The sequence below is a fragment of the Rhagoletis zephyria genome, unplaced genomic scaffold (assembly GCF_001687245.7).
Source record: "Rhagoletis zephyria isolate East Lansing unplaced genomic scaffold, Rhagoletis_zephyria_1.1 Rzeph_scaffold_00772, whole genome shotgun sequence".
Taxonomy (NCBI): domain Eukaryota; kingdom Metazoa; phylum Arthropoda; class Insecta; order Diptera; family Tephritidae; genus Rhagoletis; species Rhagoletis zephyria.
This window is the reverse complement of record NW_016157856.1, coordinates 473-23,821: the sequence shown is the minus strand read 5'-3', so window position 1 is coordinate 23,821 and position 23,349 is coordinate 473. Positions and strand designations below refer to the sequence as shown.

Below are 23,349 nucleotides of genomic sequence, written 5' to 3'. Positions count from 1 at the left end.
AAAAACCGAAATAATGCATACAAAAAACCGAAATAATGCATATATGCACAGTTTCGGTTGAAAACCGAAATAATGCATATGAAAAAAAACGAAATAATGCATATATGCACAGTTTCGGTTGAAAACCGCAATAATGCATATTAGGAAAACCGAAATTATGCATATGCACTCTTTCGTTTGAAACCGAAATAATGCATATGAAAAAAACCGAATAATGCATATATGCACAGTTTCGGTTGAAAACCGAAATAATGCATATGAAAAACCCGAAATAATGCATACATGCACACTTTCGTTTGAAAACCGAAATAACGCATATGAGAAAAACGAAGTAATGCATACATGCACAGTTTCGGTTCAAAACCGAAGTAATGCATATGACAAAAACCGAAATAGTGCATACATGAAAACGAACTTCTTTCTGAGTAGGCGGCCTTTGGCCGCGCTTAGGGATTATAACCCTTACTACGTAGAACTCTCCTTTCTGTGTTGCCGGAAAAGAAGGGCGGAAGTATTTTTGCGCAGAACTTCTTTCTGCGTAGGCGGCCTTCGGCCGCGCTTAGGGATTATTACCCTTACTAAGTAGAATTCTCTATTCTATAGTTAGTTTTGAAATCAATGTTTAGCTGCAGTGTACTCATTTGATTTCAAATATGGCATTGATATACTCTTTCCAAATCAAGTCAAGCGAGTGAAAAATGCTGTTATGAAAAGCAAGTCGAGCAATCGAATGACACCCATTGACTTCAAACAATTAGTAGAGAATACGACAATTTTGAAAAAAATGGATATTGGTGAAGTATTTTTTTAAATATATTAGTTTTTCTAAATTATTTAGTTATGCACCTGACGTACATTTATATAATTAGTCTACAAAAGAAATGCAATGTTACCTCAGAAGACATCGGCTTTATAAGGGACTTGAAAAATAAGTTGCTTTATTATTTAAAAACAGTTGATGTTGAAAACTAACAAATTTGCACAAAACTGTGCTTTTTTATACCCGCCACCAAAAGACCTCAAGAACTTTACCGAATCTGAGCAAAGGTACACAAAAGAGAAATGTGTAAAAATTATGAGAACGTTAACTGAGAATTCTGGCAGTACAACGGAACCACAAATTGCGGATACACCTTTGTTACCTTCAGACAACTTTGAGCTGTTTTCAGGTCTTCTTAAACAACTTATCTTTGTGAGCAGAACTGATAAAGCTACTGCAGAGCTGCGGCGATATGAAAATATTGAGGTATATATTCATACGGACTTCGATATAATTAATTGGTGGGAGGTACACAAATGCGAAATGCCGCTGCTGCATAAACTCAGTCCTAGAGTAGTAGCCACTCCATCAACTAGCGCATCGTCAGAAAGAGTTTTTTCTTCTGCTGGAAATGTTATTTCTGACAAAAGATGCCACCTTTTGTCAAATGTTGATGCCCGTAATCAGTTGATATTTTTGCATATAATATTAACAAAAATTGTCTTTGCAAATGTTTTTTCTTTGATACTTTCATTACAGCAGTTATGCCATGCACTTGTTTTTCAAATCAAGCACTTGTTATTTGAATCGAGCACTTGATAGTGTGAATTACTCACTCAACCGACAATGTTTTTTCAACGATATCGCAAGTTATGTTTGGAAATAAACGAGTGCCAGTGTATCCACGCAGCTCTTTGGTATTTATTTATACATGTAAATAGTGTTTATTTTTTTCCTTTTGTTTACCACAAACTGTTATGAAAAAAGAGTATCATTTGATTAAAATAAAAAAATTTAGTGCTTTTAGTACGGTAAAACGCTCTTTTTTCCAAGGTTTGGTGCTTTTTGAAATTCAAAAGTTGGCAACACTGGTATCAACACTCCCTGGTGACACCGTCACCATAGCAACGCAACATGTAGCCATACGACTCAGCAACACGAAGAGCACCAGCTATAACAGATGTGACTTGGCAACATACCAGTCAGTCAGCACGGAGCTGTGGTCGGGAACGCACATCTATTAGTGAGGAGCTCTTGCCTTGTGCACTGTTCGCAATACAAGGCTTGGCTGTTCAAAGGTAGAGTGCCGCCGCCCGACAGTCAACGGTGAGCCCNCCACATCTATTAGTGAGGAGCTCTTGCCTTGTGCACTGTTCGCAATACAAGGTTTGGCTGTTCAAAGGTAGAGTGCCGCCGCCCGACAGTCAACGGTGAGCCCGTTCGTCCAACAGTAGCGCCCCGGCGGAGTAGAGCCGGCATCGCCACACTACCGCGAGTCAACGCGGAACTGCAGCTGTGAATGCACAGCTACTAGTGAAGGGCCTTTGACTTGTACACTGTTCGCAATACAAGGCTTGGCCGTTCAGGGGTTGAGTGCCGCCACACCTCAGTCAACCGCAAGCCCGCGCAACGGCGACGCCCGCCGCACGAAAGCAGAGCGCCGACGCCGTCCACTAGCAGAGCGCCGATACAGTAGCGCTGACGTCGCATAGTAGCAGTAGCGTCGACATCGCGTAGCAGCCGAGCGCTGACATCGCACGGAAGTAGAGCGCCAACACATTGGCGCCGACGTCGTATAGTAGCAGAGCGCCGACATAGTGGCACCGACGTCGTCCACCAGCTGAGCGCCGACAGAATAGCGTCGACGTCACCCAGCAGCAGCGCGCTGGGAGTTCACCATTAGGAATTCATACACCGTTAGTCGTATTATGCTCATAGAAATTAAGTAGTAACACGTTTTTTAGAGGATAAGAAATAATTAAATAAAGTACTATTTGCAAAGGCCCCACAATATAAATTTATTGTAACGGACCCTGGGCACGGCGAGTATACCTCAGCATAGAAAACCGAAGCGTAGGGACCTTCACAGAAAAATGCTTCGTTATAATTTGTGCCCGAGCAGGGACCCTGCAAATGGTACGATACGAAGAGAACATTTCGAAGCCGATAATTAAACCAGCCATGACAGAACNACCTTCACAGAAAAATGCTTCGTTATAATTTGTGCCCGAGCAGGGACCCTGCAAATGGTACAATACGAAGAGAACATTTCGAAGCCGATAATTAAACCAGCCATGACAGAACCAGTGAGCATAGAGTGGCTGGACAGCGTATCCAAGGAACAGTTGGTGTCCATCACACAGGAACTGGGCATCGAGCACACAGGCACCACTCGAGAAATAGGGAAACGGATTGCGCCATGTGCAGCCAAAGCACTCGTCGACCCGGAACTTCACGCAAAATTTCTCGCAATGGAAGCAGCATACAACGAACAAGAGGCCCACTTGAGAGCCGAAAGTGCATCAAAGACACCGTTAACCGTGAATCAAGGCGAAAGAAGCGCTAATGTGTTCGTTAGGCCGCCAACGCAGAGCCAGTTCACATATCCACCACCGAGTATACAACCGCCACCGCAACACCCGCCAACGACATCCATCGCACCAAACGTTGACGTGCTAACCAAAGGCAACCATGTGCCTACCGTTACATTTTCGCGAGAAAAATTCAAGGACTATGTGATCGCGATTCAAAACCTGATGCGGCACGCGGGTCACAGTAGTGAGCAACGGCTGGAAAGGATTTTTCGAAATAGCCACCCGGAGTACTTGCTTTAGAATGGCGGAGCAATTGGTTAGCTTGGGGAAAGGCAAAAAGATAGCTGTGGCCATAGGAATCCTTATGGCCGATGGCACCAGGAACCAAATATGCGAGGCCGTGAGGACCGTAGTCCGCCTTGGGCAATTGACAAAATCACTTTGGGCATGGACACACTGGGAGGAACGGGGTGCAACGGTGTCCTGCGGCGGACACCGCGTCGTATTGAAGGAGCCACCTATACAACCCACGTCGACGACACCAAGCGAGCCAACACCAAGCACCGAGGACCCTGAACCACCCGTCATGATGAACCATCGCCCACCAAGGAGCAGAAAAGGGAGGCGCCGTACAAGGCGACGGTCCGCAAGGGAGAAGGTCAACCGAATAGAACACGAGGACCCCAACCACGAAGATGAGGTAGCCCGCACGCGACTTCCTATTCGAAGAACTGCAAAAATTTGAGACTATGAGCGGAGTAGCCACAGTGGGAGGGCACCGGATCATCATGACAGACGAACGCCCCATCAAACAGCGGTATTGCCCGCGCAACCTTGCAATGCAATCTGTCATTGACGCGGAAATCGATGAGCTACTCACGAAAGGATGTATCGAGCCGTCTCGCAGTGCGAAAGTGCACCGACCGTACTAGCCCGGAGGAAGAACGGCAAGTGGCGCCTATGTGTGGATTACCGTCAACTCAATGCCCGGTCAACACCGGACGCATACCCCTTGCCGAGGATAGAGCACATATTGGGCAAACTGCGCCAGGCGAAGTACATCAGTAGCGTAGACCTCAAGAACGGGTACTGGCAGATACCTCTGGGGCCCAAAAGCCGCCCATACACAGCCTTCATCGTACCGGGACGTGGCCTGTTCCAGTGGTGGGTCATTCCGTTCGGCCAACATTCCGCCCCCGCCACATTCCAGAGAGCGTTAGACCAAGTCATTGGACCGGAAATGGAGCCCTACGCGTTTGCCTACCGCGACGACATAATCGTCATAGGCTTCACCTTCGAAGAACACGTGAAACAATTGCGAGAGGTACTCCGACGACTACAGCGGGCCAACCTGCGCATTAACTCCGAGAAGTGCGACTTTTTTAAAAGGGAGCTCCGGTACTTGGGTCACGTCATTAGTGACATGGGCATACACACCGACCCCGACAAAGTCGGGCCATCAAGGAACTAAAACCACCGACCACCGTGAAGGATGTACGCCAATACCTCGGGATAGCTTCCTGGTATCGCCGGTTCGTACCCGACTTCGCTACGCTAAGCCAACCACTCACCACCCTCCTGAAGAAGGGAAAACACTGGAGGTGGAGAACTGAACAACAGGAAATGTTCGACGTGATCAAAAGAAAACTCACCGAGGCCCCCATCCTCGCGTGCACAGAGTTCTGCAAAAAATTCACCTGCAGTACTCACACAGGAGTTGGAAGGCGGTGAACGAGTAATCGCATACGCAAGGCGGAAGCTTAATAAGGCAGATTTCAATTATTCGGCCACGGAAAAGGAATGCTTCGCCATAGTCTGGGGAATATGCAAAATGAGGCCCTATCTGGAAGGATACCGATTCAACGTCATAACCGACCACATATCACTAAAACGGTTAAATTCGATCGAAAACCCCTCAGGTCGCATAGCGCGATGGGCTCTGCAGTTGCAACAACACGCGTTCGACATCGAGTACCGCACAGGAAAACTAAACTTAGTCGCGGACGCACTGTCTCGACAACCACTAGAAAAGCTACTACGAACAACAGTGGCGGAACCACGATGCAAGTGGTAGCACAGACGGATCGATGAAGTGCGTACCAACCCGGAGAAATACGCCGATTACATGATACAGGACGAAGAGGCACTGTGTGTGCCCAACCACCTCCGTCGACGAGTACTGCGGGAGAACCATGACATACCAAGCGCGGGACACATTGGTATTCGCCGAACAGTAGCACGGATTGCCAATCGGTATTATTGGCCAGAAATGTTTCGCGATATCAGCCGGTACGTCCGTCAATGTGAGTCCTGCCGGAAGTATAAGGAGGCACACAAACCAGCCGGCAAGATGCTCTCGCAGGTCGCCCATGAACATTCCACCACGGTGTGCGCCGACTTCATCGGACTCCTACCACGGTCCACGCATGGTAACACCATGCTACATTTATTTTTCGACCAACTTAGCAAGTGGGTCGAGTTGGTCCCCATGAGACAGGGCCTTGCGGAAGGACTTCGCCGCGCGTTTAGGGAGCGTATCCTCGCCCGATTTGGTGTACCCAAGGTCTTCATCTCGGACAATGGTGTACAATTTACTAGCACGCTATCGCAGCGTTACCTCCAGGAGGTGGGGGTACGCCAACAATTTACGGCCCCGTACACACCCCAAGAAAACCCGACGGAACGCGCCAAGCGCACTGTAAAGCGAATTATCGCACGGCTTACGAAGACACAACATAGGCGGGGGGATGACCCCCTCCCAGAAATCACACTCGCCGTAAATACGAGCGTTACAGCCTCCACAGGATACAGCCCAGCGTTCCTAGTGCAAGGGCGGGAACCACGACTACCAGGAGCACTCTTCGACGAAATAAATGTCGGAACAGGCGAAATAGCTCCGACGGCCAAGGAAAAGTCCACAAGGATGCAGGAGCTGGTCCTCGCCAAAGAACACTATCTATCTAAGGCAGCAGAGGGTTTTGCGGCAAAACTAGCCCCAAAATATGCCGGCCCCTACCAGATACTCCGATACGTTTCCCCGGTAATCGTGGAGCTACGAAAGACCGACGATGGGAGGACAAGAACAGCGAACCTTGCCGAGCTGAAGGCGTACAAGACGGGCGAAACACAACCACTTAGCAATACGGAAAAGGGGGGAAAAAACCATAAAAGTAATTAAATTAAATTTTTACTTCCAAAGAAAAAAGGAAAAAAAATGAAGGGAATTTAAAATAAAATAAATAAAGTTAGGAAGACCGTCGCATCAGTGGAGACCGTCATTCGATCGTCAACTAGCGAACCAGCCACACGTGAATAAACGAAAGAACAAAAGGTGAAAACCAATCACCGATGAACATGGAAGAGTTAAGCAAAATGGAGAAGAGTGTGAAGCGCATGCGCGAACGCGTAGCCGAGGAAAACGCGAAGCGACCGCGGATCCAGATGCTGGGCGTGGGACCGCCATAGGCCCACGGGATGCTGCCCGCGCACGCGCCGAAGCCGCCGACTCGAAGTACGCGGCACTCACGCACGCTACTGGACAGACGCGCAGCCAGCAGTAAGCAATGGAGACCCAGCTAGCCGCTAGGCGGAACGCCGTGGCACGCGCTGCCAGCATGCACGGCGTCACCATCCACGCGGAAACGACCCGCGCTCTGTCGGTACACGAGGTCGCGGCTCACGCAGCCGCAAGGTACGCGGCCACAGCTAGCATGAGAACGGGCACCCATTCTGTAAATGCCGACACCGCACAGGCTAAAGCCGCACGCGCCGTCGCAGCCCAAACAACTACACACACCAGTATGACCAGAGGTAGTACCACTGTCATCGTCACCGCCCGAGCACCAGCTCCGCCCGAAACAGTGTCTCCACGACAAGGCTCGTCGACACCACCAAGGGAACAAACGGTCTTTCCCGCCGAAGAAGCCGACGGACCAGCGCTGGAGCAGCTCTCAGAAATCTCCGAGAGGGTCCGGAAAGCCCTACACGACATCAAGGAGGGGACCTGCAGGTCCCAAGTGAGGTTCACCACGGCAAACCACCGAGTAACCATATACCAGTGGGGCGCTCGTATAATACCGAAGCACCGCAAAACTTAAGCCCGCCGAAGAGGGGGGGAAGTGGGAGGACTAAATAACCACGGAATTTAGCCCACACGAACGCCGCCCCTACAACAGCAATAACGACTACAACAGCAACAACAACGCTTGCAGCAGCGTCATCAACACGGCCAGCCAACATAAGAGACCGTATCAACACTCCTTGGTGACACCGTCACCATAGCAACGTAATATGTAGCCATATGACTCAGCAACACGAAGAGCACCAGCTATAACAGATGTTACTAGGCAACATACCAGTCAGTCGGCACGGAGCTGTGGTCGTGAACGCACAGCTGTTAGTTAGGAGCTCTTGCCTTGTACACTGTTCGCAATACAAGGCATGGCATGTTCAAAGGTAGTGCCGCTGCCCCACAGTCAACCGTGAGCCCGCGTGACGGCGACGCCCGTTCGCCCAACAGTAGAGCCCCGGCGGAGTAGCGCCGGCATCGCCCCACCACCGCGGGTCAATGCGGAACTTCAGCTGTGAACGCAAAGCTACTAGTGAAGGGCCTTGGACTTGTACATTGTTCGCAATACAAGGCTTGGCCGTTCAGGGGTAGAGTGCCGCCACACCTCAGTCCACCGCAAGCCCGCGTAACAGCGACGCCTGCCGCATGGAAGCAGAGCGCCGACGTCGCATAGTAGCAGTAGCGTCGACATCGCGTAGCAGCAGAGCGCCGACGTCGCACGGAGGTAGAGCGCCGACAAAGTAGCGCCGACGTCACATAGTAGCAGAGCGCCGCCGTCGTATAGTAGAAGAGCGCCGACATAGTGGCACCGACGTCGCCCATCAGAGGAGCGCCGACAGAATAGTGTCGACGTCACCCAGCAGCAGCGCGCTTGGAATTCACCATTAGGAATTCATACACCGTTAATCGTATTATGTTCATAGAATTTAAGTACTAACACGTTTTTTAGAGGATAAGAAATAATTAAATAAAGTACTATTTTCAAAGGCCCCACAATATAAATTTATTGTAACGGACCCTGGGCACGGCGAGTATACCTCAGCATAGAAAACAGAAGCGTCGAGGCCTTCACTGAAAAACGCTTCGTTACAAATCCTAATTTTTTTCTAATTCGGAATCGAGCACTGGCCTAATCGCGAAACTTACACATTTAATTATTTATTTACTCATTATATCACTGTATATTTACTTCTCTGGTATTCCTTTAAAAAGGAATTGCATTAAATTCTCTGGCATTTCCTTAAAGAGGAAATGCATTCACTTATCTGGCATTCCTTTAAGAGGAATTGCATTTACTTAGAAAAAAAGTTAATTACATTCTTGTAGTATTCTCGGTTTCTTTAAATCTCCCTCTGACATCCCTCTCTTTCAGTCTCTCAACCCCAGCCCTTTCAGACAAAATTATAAATTTTCTCGGAACTTAAAGAAAAATACCAAATTCCAACTATGAGTGATGATGAGAAAACCGTCTCAACTGAGACTCAGAACTCGACCCGAAAAAATACAAAAAACCAGAAAAAAGTAGCCTCCGTTAAGTTTATTGCTCAGACTAATAATTTAATCGATTATTTTTCAAGATTCCGATCTATCCCTCTTGAAAACAACTCCGAATCAACTCTGAAAATTAAAGACACGAGTTAGATAATTTTTGGAATCGAGTGCAAAACTTTTACGATGTAGTTGTAGAGGCAGACGAGCAAGACCTTCCCGAAGATTTCAAAGCTAGTGCTTTTCGCTAGTATGGGTCTTGTCTCGATCAATACGAAGACACTAAAGCTCAAATCGCTGACCAGCTCCATCTTCATAAGCAATTGAGCACTCCAATTCCTACTACCTCTGCATCACAACCCAAACGCGATTCTGGCCTCGACTTAAACGTCCCTCTTCCGGGATATGTTCACAGCGGTATATATAAATCACCTGGCCTCACCCAAGGCCAAAAGTTGTACCATCTCCGGTACAAAACTCAAGGAAAAGCTAACCAAATAGTAAAACGATTCTCTCTCTGTGATGAAAGCTTTAATCTCGCATGGGAAGCATTTCGGTGTCGATATGAGAATAAGCGTATTTTGGTAGAAAACCAAATACGAATACTGATGAACCTTAAACCCATTCCCACCGAAAGTAGCGAAGACATACAAAGGCTGCAGTCTTCAGTAAACGACTGCCTTGAAATTCTCGTAACTCAGCAAGTGTCAACTGAAAATTGGGACCCCATCCTCATTTATATAGTCACCTCTAAGCTTCCCGAAACTACAGTATCCCTATGGGAACAGTCCCTCAGCTCAAGGAAAGACCTCCCCAACTGGTCCCAAATGGCCAGTTTCTCACTACTCGGTACGAAGTGGCCGAAAGAGTTGATAAATGGCGCCTATCGAAGGCGAAACCTTCTGTTCAGCCCAATAGCTCCTCAAAGCCACCTTTCTCTCATAACAGACCACCATTTAAACCCTCTCACTCTCAAAACTTTCAAAACAGATCAATGTCACAAATACAATCTCGCGTGACAGAGCAGCGAATAATGCACAAATGTTCGATATGCAAGAACTCCTCTCATTCGCTGTGGAACTGCTTCGAATTCCAAAAGTTGGCAATCCCTGATCGCAAGAAGTTCATAAGAGAAAATAATATGTGTTTCAATTGTTTGTCACCGTCACACTTGTTGAAAGATTGCCCTAGCACCCAAACTTGTAGCCATTGTAATGAACGGCACAATTCAGTGCTTCATGAAGCCGCAAACTCCATGCCGAAAGGGCAACCCCCAAGAGTGCAAAAAACCAGCTCACAAGTGGCAACCATAACCTCCACAAACTCAAGTGTCCAAACTTCAACTCAAACAGACACTAATGAACAGGAAGCAGTAGGAACTCAGGTACAATCATTATCCTCCCTACAGCTATGGTACCGGTATCACACCGAGGATAAATATTTTAACTCAGAGCTCTCATCGGCCAGGGATCAGAACGAAGCTTTACCTCCACCAAAGCTCAAAATAAGCTAGGACTGCCCTGCAAATCCTCGTGCATGGGTGGAAGAGTTGTTCAAACTTCGAACAAATTATGCTCTTTAGTCTTGATTTCCGCCGATCTCCAAACTAAAATAAATGTTACCACAGCTGACGAAAATGCTCCCCAAGTTCCCACTTAATCTTGGCCACCAATAAAAATGGTCTCATCTCAAACTGGCAGATCCAAACTGCCACTCCCCATCCCAGATTGACCTCATGTTAGGCAGTGATATCATCCCTCGAGGAGGGAATAGAAAAAATCTTACCAACACTGCTAGCTCAAAAAACATTATTTGGTTGGATACTAAGTGGTCAAGTTTACGAAAACATAGCTTCATACTCTACACAAATAGAGAAAATTTCTAATGAGCACCTCAACTCACAATTGCGTCGGTTTTGGGAACTAGAAGAAGTTCCAAACCTCAAGCATACCAGGGGTCAGGCTTCCGTTCAAGCCAAGTTTCTCCAAAGAAATCTTTTTAGGTTACCTCGCTTCTCAGCGCTTCAGCAATTTCTCGGAATGGAGAGAAACCTCATATGATATGATAATGTCCTGGAAGAATATCTCACCCTAAACAACATTGAAAAAACAATGTCACAAGAAAAATTGCTCTCAGGCAAGTATATGTCGTTCTACCTCCCTCACCATGCGGTCATTAAGCCCAAAAAACGAACGACAAAAGTACGAGTTGTCTTTAATGCAGCAAAGATTTCGGGATCCGGTTACTCTCTTAACGATGTATTATATACCGGACCAACTTTACAGCCTGAATTGATGCTTCTCATCCTCAAGTGGCGAATGCATAAATTTGTATTAAATGGTGATGTCGAAAAGATGTACCGACAAATACTGCTACATCCCGAAGACCAGGACTTTTAAGGAATAATCTTTCCTTCACTCACAACTAGTCCTATTAAAGATTATAAATTAAAAACGGTCACATTCGGTGTAAACTGTGCGCCCTACCCCGCAATTCGCATACTTCACCAATTAGCACAAGACGAAAACACCAACTACCCAATGGCCGCCCCCAATCTGAATAAAGAAACGTATGTGGATGACATTCTCTCTGGCAGCCACGATCTGACTACTGCCACTTAATCTCTCACCCAAGTCATCCAGGCTCTAAACTCAGCAGGCTTTCCCTTGAAGAAAATAACAGCGTACCACCCAGAAATTCTCAAAAATGTAAGGAAAGAGGACTTGCTCGATACTAATTTTCTCGAGTTCGAANTTTGATGCTTCTCATCCTCAAGTGGCGAATGCATAAATTTGTATTTAATGGTGATGTCGAAAAGATGTACCGACAAATACTGCTACATCCCGAAGACCAGGACTTTTAAGGAATAATCTTTCCTTCACTCACAACTAGTCCTATTAAAGATTATAAATTAAAAACGGTCACATTCGGTGTAAACTGTGCGCCCTACCCCGCAATTCGCATACTTCACCAATTAGCACAAGACGAAAACACCAACTACCCAATGGCCGCCCCCAATCTGAATAAAGAAACGTATGTGGATGACATTCTCTCTGGCAGCCACGATCTGACTACTGCCACTTAATCTCTCACCCAAGTCATCCAGGCTCTAAACTCAGCAGGCTTTCCCTTGAAGAAAATAACAGCGTACCACCCAGAAATTCTCAAAAATGTAAGGAAAGAGGACTTGCTCGATACTAATTTTCTCGAGTTCGAAAAAGCAAGTACCACAAAGACTCTAAGGATCCAATGGAATGCGCTCAAATACACGTTTTCCTATACGATCGACTCAATCTCAGCCTCATCTGCTAGCACCAAACGACAGATTCTCTCCTCTGTCGCGAAATTTTTTGACCCCGCAGGATGGCTTACCCCGATAATGATCCAGGTAAAGATTCTCTTACAAGAGTTCTGGATCGACAGAACTGACTGGGACGAAAAAGTTGAGCTCTGCGGAGGTCTTCTCTTAGCCAAACTTGTCGCAGCTGGACAGTCCCATCTCGACCTCTCCAAACGGAAACTGTTAATGTGGTCGTACTCAGAAACATGATGATCTCCGCGAAAATTCGTCTGATAATAATCACACAAACCCGTCACTTCTCCCATGAAAAGGCCCGCTTAGAAGACTCAAAAGCTATTGACAAAAAGAGTTCACCATTAGTTCTTAACCCCTTCTTGGATAAAAATTGAGTTCTCCGCGTCAATGGACTCCTTGCTCATGGTATCCTGAGCTATTATGAACGTCACCCCATTATCATTCCGGAAAAGTCCCGATTCGCATTTCTCTATCTAAAGTTTCTTCATGATATACACCTCCATGCAGAAATACGACTTATGCAGCAGATGACCAGGCAAGAATTTTACATTCCCAGGCTCAAACCCCTCATCAAAAAATGCATTTATCAATATAAATCATGCACCACTCACAAACAGCAAATGCGCTCGCAGATTACGGCAGCCCTGGCGCCCGAACGATGCACTTTCGCTCCGCCCTTTACCACGACCGGTGTCGATTTTGTTGGGCCTTTTCAAACAAAAGCCTCCATGCTAAGATCCCCCGCTTTAGTGAAAGGCTATGTGGCCGTCTTTGTGTGCCTCACGACAAAGGCGGTATACCTCGAGCTGTACTCAGACCTGACCAAAGAGGCATTTATCGCCGCCTTTGCTCGTTTTGTTGGTTGCCGTGGTTACCCCGCTAAAGTGATGAGTGACAATGGGAAAACCTTTATAGGAGCCAAACGAGCCACTGGAAAGGTATTCTCGGTCTTTCTCCAAGCTCTCTCACCCCAGGGAATTAATTGGNCTTGACCAAAGAGGCATTTATCGCCGCCTTTGCTCGTTTTGTTGGTTGCCGTGGTTACCCTGCTAAAGTGATGAGTGACAATGGGAAAACCTTTATAGGAGCCAAACGAGCCACTGGAAAGGTATTCTCGGTCTTTCTCCAAGCTCTCTCACCCCAGGGAATTAATTGGAAATTGGAAGTCTGTAGTTAATAGTTTTAAACTTCAGTTCAAAAGGACTTCCGGGCTCCACAAATTTAAGTTGAAGGAGTTTACTACCTTCTTTTTGGTTGTTTGTGTTTCCAACAGGGTAGGAGTATGATGTATTGTGGAACGATTTTCCGTCATCCCTTGTCAAATTTGGATTGGAGACAAACCGGTTTCGGCGTTGTGCCATCTTCAGTGTCATTTTTCGTTCTGAGTTTACTACCGTTTTAATAAGAGTAGAAGCTGTACTAAATTCTCGTCGGATATCTCTACTCCAAGACCCGACGGACTTTACAACGCTCTCACCTGGCCACTTCCTCCGGGGTGCTCCCCTCCTATCATTCCCCGAATCTAATCACGAACACCTCTCGCTTGTTAATAGATGGGAAAAACTCAAGGCCTTACACTACCAATTCGCAAAACGATGGAAGGAAGACTACCTTAAAAACCTACATAAGCGACACAGGTGGAAGAATGCTCAAGTAGAACCCAGAATCTGAGAAAGCGTAGTAATTAATGATGACGCACTACCGCCCCCGGAATGGCGCCTGGACCGCATCGAAAAGTTGCACCCGGGCAAGGATGGCACATTCGTGTGGTCGACGTCCGCACCCAAACCGGCCTACTCACTCGGCCATTAGTAAAATTAGTATTTCTGCCTCCGAGCGAAGACACTCCCTCTTGCATTTAAACCGATTAGCCACTCCATAAAACCATCAAATGAATAAGCAGCCAAATGAATGCGCATCTTTTTCACACACCACACATACATGTACACTTCTCGTATCTCTCTCCTATGCCTCCCATATAGTATATACGAAACACTAAAAATTTCCGTATATAAACTCTTTACAGATGGATCACGACGAGGCACCTCAGTCAGCACCGCGAAAATTCATAAAATCGCAGATTAGAACGGGTCGCATACGCGTTCAACACCACAGCAAACAGACGACTACAAGCGATGCCGATTATGCGCCGGTCATCATGTGCTACGAGTATGCGCAGCATTTTTAGGCGCTTCTTACTGGCACCACACCCTACTTCCTCGAAATGGTACACAGGCAGCCCGCCGCACGAGTTCTCACTCCGCCCCCCAAACGCCTCGTCCAGGCAAAGAAAAACGTTCCAAAACGTGGGGGATCAGGGCGTACATCATAGCGCTACAAGTACCTAAAACATCATCCAACCGGAGGGAACCGTAAAGCCCGATTCACGGCGAATGGATTCCAGACTGCTAGCTACCGTGACAAGTCTACCAAAATTTTGGTTCACGAGGCAATGAGGGCTCTGCGGGAGCTGAAGGATGCTCTAGCCGCTTAACGCGGCCAGGGCCGGCAGGATGTCTGCGGGAGCACTGCAGCAATTATATTTAATTAACTCAGTTACTAGCTTACTAGTGTGCATTTCATTTTAAATTTCGTATCTCTTGAATTTAGTATCTCTTTAATTTTGTATCTCTTGAATCTGTACTTTGAGGTACCTCTACTGTGCACACTTTGTAAGCTTTTCTTAGGAGTTGTTGGCAACGCATGCCCAACTCGCTCTCTGCCAACTCGCTGTATACACAATTGTATGTATATGTCATAATGTAATAAATAAGGTGAAATCAATATTTGACGTACGCTTATTTGAAAATTTAAATATAAACAATTCGTATATTTATTTACATGAACCCTCTTTCGGCTTTGGTTTGGAACCGAATTCTGAGATAGGGCGTTCTTCAACCAATTTCTGCGATAGGGTGTTTTTCAACATTTTCGATATTTTTTTTTTCAGAATTTATGCGAGTTGCACTAGATATTTCCTGTTTTTCTCGATTTCAGCAAATAAATTGGTCATTTATCTATTTTTTGTGTATAACTATTTATTGATATTTACACATATAAATAGTATTGACGAAGGTACAGAAACCGCACTTGGCAGTGCAGCTGCTTTGTCTTGGAAACAATATGCCAGTACGCAGAATGTCCCCATCTCAAAAGATTTCCCTATATATGTATGTATATACACATTAAGATTAAGGATTTTTTCTCAAATTAATTACTGCAAATCAGGACCATCTAATATTACTAAATTGGCGAAAGTATAAATTTTATGCGATACTTCACATCTGTTTGGCGCACCGCGGTTGTAGTTATTGGACGTTATTTTTACGATATGCCTTTGCACTAATGCATTTGAGAACATATCCACACTTTGATCATTACCTATCATCTGATGAAATAGCAGGTAACATCGTTGATGGTACTGCATCTGGATCTAGGCGTCTTCTCTTAGCATTAATACTTGCATAAATGATATCATTCGATTTGAAGTGCAGAGCAGAAACTTTCGATGATCCAGTTAGTTTAACACCACACGCATTCATCCATCATTTTTTGACAGCTGTTATTACATATTTTATACTCGTTTATTATACACCGGCTGCAGGGCTCGTGCGCGAATCTTACCATTTTAATTATTACCTTCCTTTTATTAGCTCGAGATGTAACTATGTAATATTGATGCGCCTAAAAGATGCAGCGATTTCTATTCTCAAGTTGCATACCTGATGATAGTACGAATGGCAATTATAATAGGGAGGTTTTAGTTTTTTAAACTATAATTTTATTCTAATTAAAGCAAACTCATTTTTTATACTTGTACATATTTTGTGCGCAAAAGCCAACCGCGTACGGTTATTGTTTATAATTGCTATAAAACTTATTAAAAGTGTACTAATACCCAACCGCGTTGGGATATCTAATTATATTCATTTATCTTCTATAAACAGGGTGTCCCAGAAGTAACCTGCCAAACATGAGGAGAAGGCAGGTGGGNCCATTTATCTTCTATATACAGGGTGTCCCAGAAGTAACCTGCCAAACATGAGGAGAAGGCAGGTGGGGTGGTGAGCTCTCTGATAAACAAAAAAATTTCAGGTAAAAGTGTCACTGTTTTCGAAATATTTGAATTTTTTTGAATTCAAGTTAAATCGTGTCTTTTCATGTATTTTCTTTAACCGCATCTACAAACAAGGCTATACTTAGTAACTTTTTTATGTAAAATACTTCCAGATAGTTGCTTCTCCATACTCAATTGCAATGTAGTTAAAATATATTAAGGAACCATCATAAAATAATGACTATTTTGGGATTTTTAACTTTTTGATATTTTCTTCCCAACTTTGACTATTTGAAAATTTTAGCTCAGTCAAATTGATAAAGTAAATGAAATATTGCTATGTGGGTATCTAACTAAAGAGTTTTAAGAAGGCTTACAGCCGAAAATATGTTTGAGAGTTTGCCACCTGTTAGAAATTCAACTCAATTTAAAGATAAAATAAATTACCTATTACAATAAAGGTGTCAAATTAAAGAGGTTTAAGGAAGATTACTGTTGGAAATATTTTTGAGGAGGGTTGCGACCTATTCGAAAATTTTAACTCAGTTAAATTGATGAAATAAATGAAATATTTTAATGTGGGTATCAAACTTTAGATTTTTAAGAAGTCATAGGCACTCCGCACATTACGCGCCTAATCTTAGTAGAGTAATCGTTTCGACATGCCGAAACGAATGCATGACGACTCCACTTCTGCACACTACCGCGCCCTGCATAAGCCCTTGAGGCACACACATACCACACATTACATATTTTCTGGCCGTTCTTTCTCAACGATACACTTCCGCGAATATTTCTGCAGTAAAATATTGCATAAAGGCTTATAGCTTAGTACAATTAGCACGAATCATTAATTCTCAATTATTTCCTATTGAAGTGACAAATAATTTTTATTTCCAACATAAAAAAGTAAACAAATTACGATTTCAAAACAGCAAGCGCCTAACAATGTTGGGCGCTTCGATTCATGAAGCTTTTATGACTAGGCGAAAACATGATTATGAATTGTAATGTACAGATTATCATTCAAATACATATGTTCGGAATAAAAGCTTCATACTTTGGTATGCCGAAACGATTACACTGCTATGATTAGGCTCTTAATGTGCGGATTGCCTTAAAGACGGAAATATGTTTGAAATGGTTTGAAAATTTAATTCAATTTAATTGATAAAATAAACGACTTATTACAATATAGGTATCAAATTAGAGAGATTTAAGAAAGTCACGGTTGGAAATATTTTTCAGGAGGGTTGCCACCTATTTAAAAATGTTAACTCATTCCAATTGATAAAACAAATGAAATATTGCAATGTGGGTATCAAATTAAATAGGTTTAAGAAGGATAACTCTTGGAAATATGTTTGAGGAGGGTTTCCGCCTATTTGAAAATTTTAACCCAGTTAACTTGATAACATAAATGAAATACTGCAATATGGGTATCAAAGTAAAGAGTTTTAGGAAGGCTTACAGCCGAAAATACGTTTGAGGAGGGTTACCACCTGTTTGAAAATTTATTTAAATTTATTTGATAGAATAAATGACATATTACAACATAGGTACCAGATTAAAGAGGCTTAAGAACGATGACTGTAGGAAATATTTTTGAGGAGGGCTACCAACTATTTGAAAATTTTGACTCAGTTAAATTTATAAAATAAATTAAATATTGCACTGTGGGTATCAAACTAAAGACTTTTAAGAAGGCTTACAGCCGAAAATACGTTTGAGGGGGGTTACCACCTGTGTGAAAATCTCACTCAATATAATTTATAAAATATATGCCATACATATTACAATATAGATATCAAACTAAGAAGATTAAGAAATATGACTGTAAGAAATACTTTTGAGGAGAGTCGCAACTTATTTGACAATTTTAACTCAGTTATTTGTTTTTGTTATTTTATGGCCTTATAACAATTATATTCAACAATTTTTATTGAGCTTGAGGCCGTTTTTAATGAAACACTTATTGTGGAAAAGCAACAATAATTTTAAAAAATGGTAGAAGTGATAGCTATTTCGGAAATCACCACATTTCCTCATCAGACTGTTGCTTTTCCACAATAAGTTTTTCATTAAAAATGGCCTCAAGCTCAATAAAAATTGTTGAATATAATTTTAACCCAGTTAAATTTATAAAATAAATGAAATATTGCAATGTGGGTATTAAACTTTGGAGTTTTAAGAAAATATTTTTGAGGAGGGTTGTTACCTATTTGAAAATTTAAATAAATTTCATTGATAAAATAAATGACTTACTACAATATAGGTATCAAATTAAACAGGTTTAAAAAACATAACTGCTGGAAATATTTTTGAGGAGGGTTGCAACCTATTTGAAAATTTTAACTCAGTTAAATTGATTAAATTAACGAAATATTGCAATGTGGGTATCAAACTAAATAGTTTTAAGAAGACTTACACCTGTTAGAAAATTTAACTTAATTAAATTTATTAAATAAATGAAATGTTACAATATTACCCATAACGAAACGAAAACGAAATTACCCAAACGAAAGGTATTTGAGAAATCTTGATTTGCAAANTAAATTAACGAAATATTGCAATGTGGGTATCAAACTAAATAGTTTTAAGAAGACTTACACCTGTTTGAAAATTTAACTTAATTAAATTTATTAAATAAATGAAATGTTACAATATTACCCATAACGAAACAAAAACGAAATTACCCAAACGAAAGGTATTTGAGAAATCTTGATTTGCAAATATTCTAAATGGATTATGCAATATGGAAAAGTAAACCGAAAATATTGAAATTAAATTAAATATTACATAACTGGTTCGAAACGGAGAGTGATTGGGAAAGCTTTACTGGAGATTTTTTTTTTTAATGTTTCCACTTATCCAAATCCGGACAGTTCAAAAAAAGAGAGAATTTATTTTATTATCAATGAAGAGTTGGTATACAAATTATGCAATAAAAAAATTCATAAAAAGCTACTGATACAATTGAAGAAATCATAAAAAGCGTAACGAAAACATAAAATTATCCCATGAAATAAAATAATGAAAACTTAAAATTGTCACCATTCCCTTACATTATAAAGCAGTTAAATTTTAATCATAAACAATTTCGTTCGGTCGCCATAGCGTACTAAGTATATTGCGAGCATGGGCGTAGCCAGGTAGGGGCAGGGGGGCCCGGGCCCTCCCCCTAACTATAAAAGTTTTGCCTAGATATTCAAAAATAGTACCTCGAAATGCTTGCTTGATAATTTCGGCCCCCCCTAAATTTCAAAGTTTTTCCTATATATATACTGTATAACAAATTATACTCCCAACGCTAACAAAATAATTAGTAAATTGATTTATAAAGTAGATATGTGGATCATCCGGTTCTGTATCAAGTTATTATCTCTAACTTCAAAGCACTTCCATNCCCGGGCCCTCCCCCTAACTATAAAATTTTTGCCTAGATATTCAAAAATAGTACCTCGAAATGCTTGCTTGATAATTTCGGCCCCCCCTAAATTTCAAAGTTTTTCCTATATATATACTGTATAACAAATTATACTCCCAACGCTAACAAAATAATTAGTAAATTGATTTATAAAGTAGATATGTGGATCATCCGGTTCTGTATCAAGTTATTATCTCTAACTTCAAAGCACTTCCATTTTAAAAGGGTAAAAACCTGGCTGCTGTCGACTATGAGCAAAAATTGATTGAACGGAAACTATAAATACATTTATAGTTCAATTGTTTATTACTTTGTCTTTAGGTTTGTGTCTTTTCAAAGCGTACAACGAAAGTTTTGTATCACACAACCAATCTGATATTATTGATAAAACTATAGACCGGTTGGGTGAACAGCCAAGACGTTTACTTCTTAAGTGTGACAAAACAAAATCAAGTAATATATTTAGCATAAATAAATATACCAGCCTAAAAAATCTGCGTACTCAAAATGTTCAATACGCCCTCATATTTGTACATACATACATATGTATATCATTTACCATTTTTTCCGGCTATTTGGCTTATTATACACGTATGTAGAGCGATATTCGTTTTTGGCCACTATGTTTTGTACATTTTCAGTACTGCAAAGCTCTTGACTGCCATTCACCTGGGAGTGGCCAGAAGTGATTCGTGTCCTTACGGTTCAAATCGCAGCTAACTACGTCCGGTTATTTATATCCATGAATACTCTGGGTAGCGACCGAACGCTAGTTTGGGAGCGAGGTAAAGTTGGAGGGCGTAACACCTCTCGTGCGCTGGGGATTAATCGGGATGGTGCCTCTGCCCGGCTGGTTGAAGTCCTAGGGAAAATAAAGGCTGACATCAGCTCCATCCACGAAATGCGATGGACGGGGCGAGGAAGGTAAGCGTGAGCCTTGCGACGTCTACTACAGTTGCCACGTAAAGGAGTGCAATTCGGTGTTGGATTTGTGGTAGGAGAGAGACCGGCGTTCACTCTAGTTGACGAAAGTCTAGCCACAATCCGCATCAAAGCGAGATTCTTCAACATCCCATTCATATGTGCCAATGTCCCGATGGAAGAGAAGGACGAGGCATCCAAGGCTCTCTTAACTTAGAGCGTACATATTAGCGCGGCCCCACCAGTATAAAAATCGTGCTTGGCGATTTAAATGCCAAGGTGGGCAACGAAGGGATCTTTAGTGCCAGTGTCGAAAAAATCAGCCTCCACATAGAAACGGCGGGCTGAGGATGATCTACTTCGCCGGGGCCCAAAACTTGGCAGTATGTATTACTGAGTTCTAGCATAAAAAGATCCAACAAGCTATTCTCATTTTCGTTGTTGGTGTTACCGACAGGGTAGGAGTATGATGTATTGTGGAACGAGCTTCCGTCATCTCTTGTCAAATTTGTTTCGGCCTTGTGCCATCTTAAGTATCATTTTTCATTCTCTCAAGCTACATGGATGTCTTCACATCGAAAAACGGGAAACCAAATCGAGCATGTTGTGATAGACGGAAGACATGCTTCCATGTTTTAGATGTACATACGTACACTCCGAGGGCCAAACATCGACTCGCACTACTAAAAAAAGGGCCCCCAACAATGCAGGGAAAGTTCAACGTCGAAAAGCTGTAATCAAAACAGACGGCCAATGGATTCGGCGCTCGACCCTCACACCTGCTGTGAGAGAGCACTCTTCAATAAACCGACTTGCGCAAGCAGTGGAACCACATTTCCCGCTCATTACTGGTACGATGAGGAGTGTGAGAATATGCTTGAAATGCTGGCCCGACATTTTGAGCAGAGAGTTGAGCGACTTCCGGAAGGTTTCAAGACTCTTGTGGGAACAACGATGGTGACCTAGTGACCGATGTCCAGAACGTACTCAGATAATGGAGGGAACACTTTTCGACCCTTTTGAATGGCAGAAGCACTGAAAGAAGTGGAGAAGAAGAACCCGAGGTCCCACTCGATGACGATGGAGTCGATATCCTAGTGCCTGACTATGACGAAAAGTGCCAAAGCTGCTTGAGCTGACGGCCTGTCAGCTGAGCTATTTAATTACAATGGCAAGGAGGTAATAAGGTGCATGCCCGACGACTGGAATTCTAGTGCGCTCTGCCTAATCCACAAGAAAGGCGACCCCGCCATGCGTGCCAACTACCGTGGGATCATCCTTCTAAGCATAGGTTGCAAGGTCTTATCGAATGTATTGTCTACCATAGACCAGGTGTTCACAGGATCCGCACTCACCACCTATTTGTCGACTTTAAAGCCGCTTTCGACAGTACTTAAAGGTATATGCCGCTATGTCTGTCATACGCCTGTGAAAAATGACGTTGAGTAATACCACCAGCTCTGCTCTGTTGCCTTTCGCCACCAGACGGGGTTTCAGACAGGGCGGCTCTCTTTCATGTGGCTTCTTTAATCTGATGTTGGAGAAGATAATAAGATCTTCAGAACTGAACCGCTTAGGAACAATTTACTACAAGAGCGTACAATTGCTGGCTTATGCCGATGACACTGACATCATCGGTAAGAAAAACCGCGAAGTCTGTCCTGGCTTTTCCAAGTTGGACAAGGAAGCAAAGCGAATGGGTCTGGTGGTAAACGAGGACAAGACAAAGTAACTCCTGTCATCAAACAAACAATGAGCACATTCGCACATGGAAATCCAACGCAGAATCGCTCTTGCCAACAAGTGCTGCTTTGGACTGAGTAGGCAATTCAGGAGTAAAGTCCTCTCTTGACGTACGAAAACCCCACTATAAATCACTCATCATGCCCGTGCTGGTATATGGCGAATTAAAATACAGCGGCTCAACTGGCTTGATCATGTCGTTCGAATGGACACCGACGCCCCAGCTCTGAAAGTATTCTGGCTTCACTTGGCATTTCTAATAGACGTCAGTTGCTCAACATCGATTTGGCGGTTACAGCACCAAATAAGAAGAAGAGGAAGAGAATAGATCTATAACCTTATCAGTCACACAGTGTTATAATCCCGACGAAATCCTTGACGGTGGTACCGGGAGGGGAACGGTACATGACGGTAGGAATTTTAGTTTGGGTTAAAGTCTCACACGGACGGGGTTAAGCTTTCGATGCTTCCTCCTCGTAAAATAAAAATGCTCAGTAACAATTTAAATCGACGAATAGTTTTATATCAACTTTTGTGAACTTCTGTTTATTTGTTTTTTGTACAACATATTTACCTTTATTGGTTACAATAATTTTAAGCAATGTATAATAAACAATTTTTTAGTAAGTTATTGGTTTTGAATTTTTTATTTTGTATGGGCCCACCCCTCCCTAAATTTCGTTCTGGCTACGCCCATGATTGCGAGTAAAGAAATTTTGAATAACATTAGATAATATTATTATGATTATGATTAGTATTACTATTGTGAACTCCTGTTATATGCCCAAACAAACATTCCCAAATTAAAGCGAATTCAGAAAGGCATTTACGATCGCATGATGCAAGTGTTAGGATAATAAGAGCTGCAGAACTGAACCACTCGGGAACAGCTGTTACAAGGGCGTGTAGTTTCTGGCGTATGCCAATGACATCGATATCATCGGTAACAAAAACCTCGAAGTCTGTCCTGGCTTTTCCAGTTTGGATAACGAAGCAAAGCGATTGGGTTTGGTGATCAACGAGGACAAGACGAA

The 23,349-nt window shown here is 43.1% G+C and overlaps 1 protein-coding gene across 1 annotated transcript in view; it reads left to right on the top strand.

Moving 5' to 3' along the window:
* The window catches only part of LOC108361474 (cadherin-86C-like), a 171,457-nt gene extending 156,765 nt beyond the window's left edge, over positions 1-14,692 (top strand). Inside the window, exon 3 of the mRNA XM_017614092.1 lies at positions 14,194-14,692. Within this exon, the coding sequence (XP_017469581.1) occupies positions 14,194-14,355 (162 nt within the window). The 3' untranslated portion in view covers positions 14,356-14,692. The remainder of the gene's footprint in view (positions 1-14,193) is intronic.
* Positions 14,693-23,349: the final 8,657 nt, after the last annotated feature.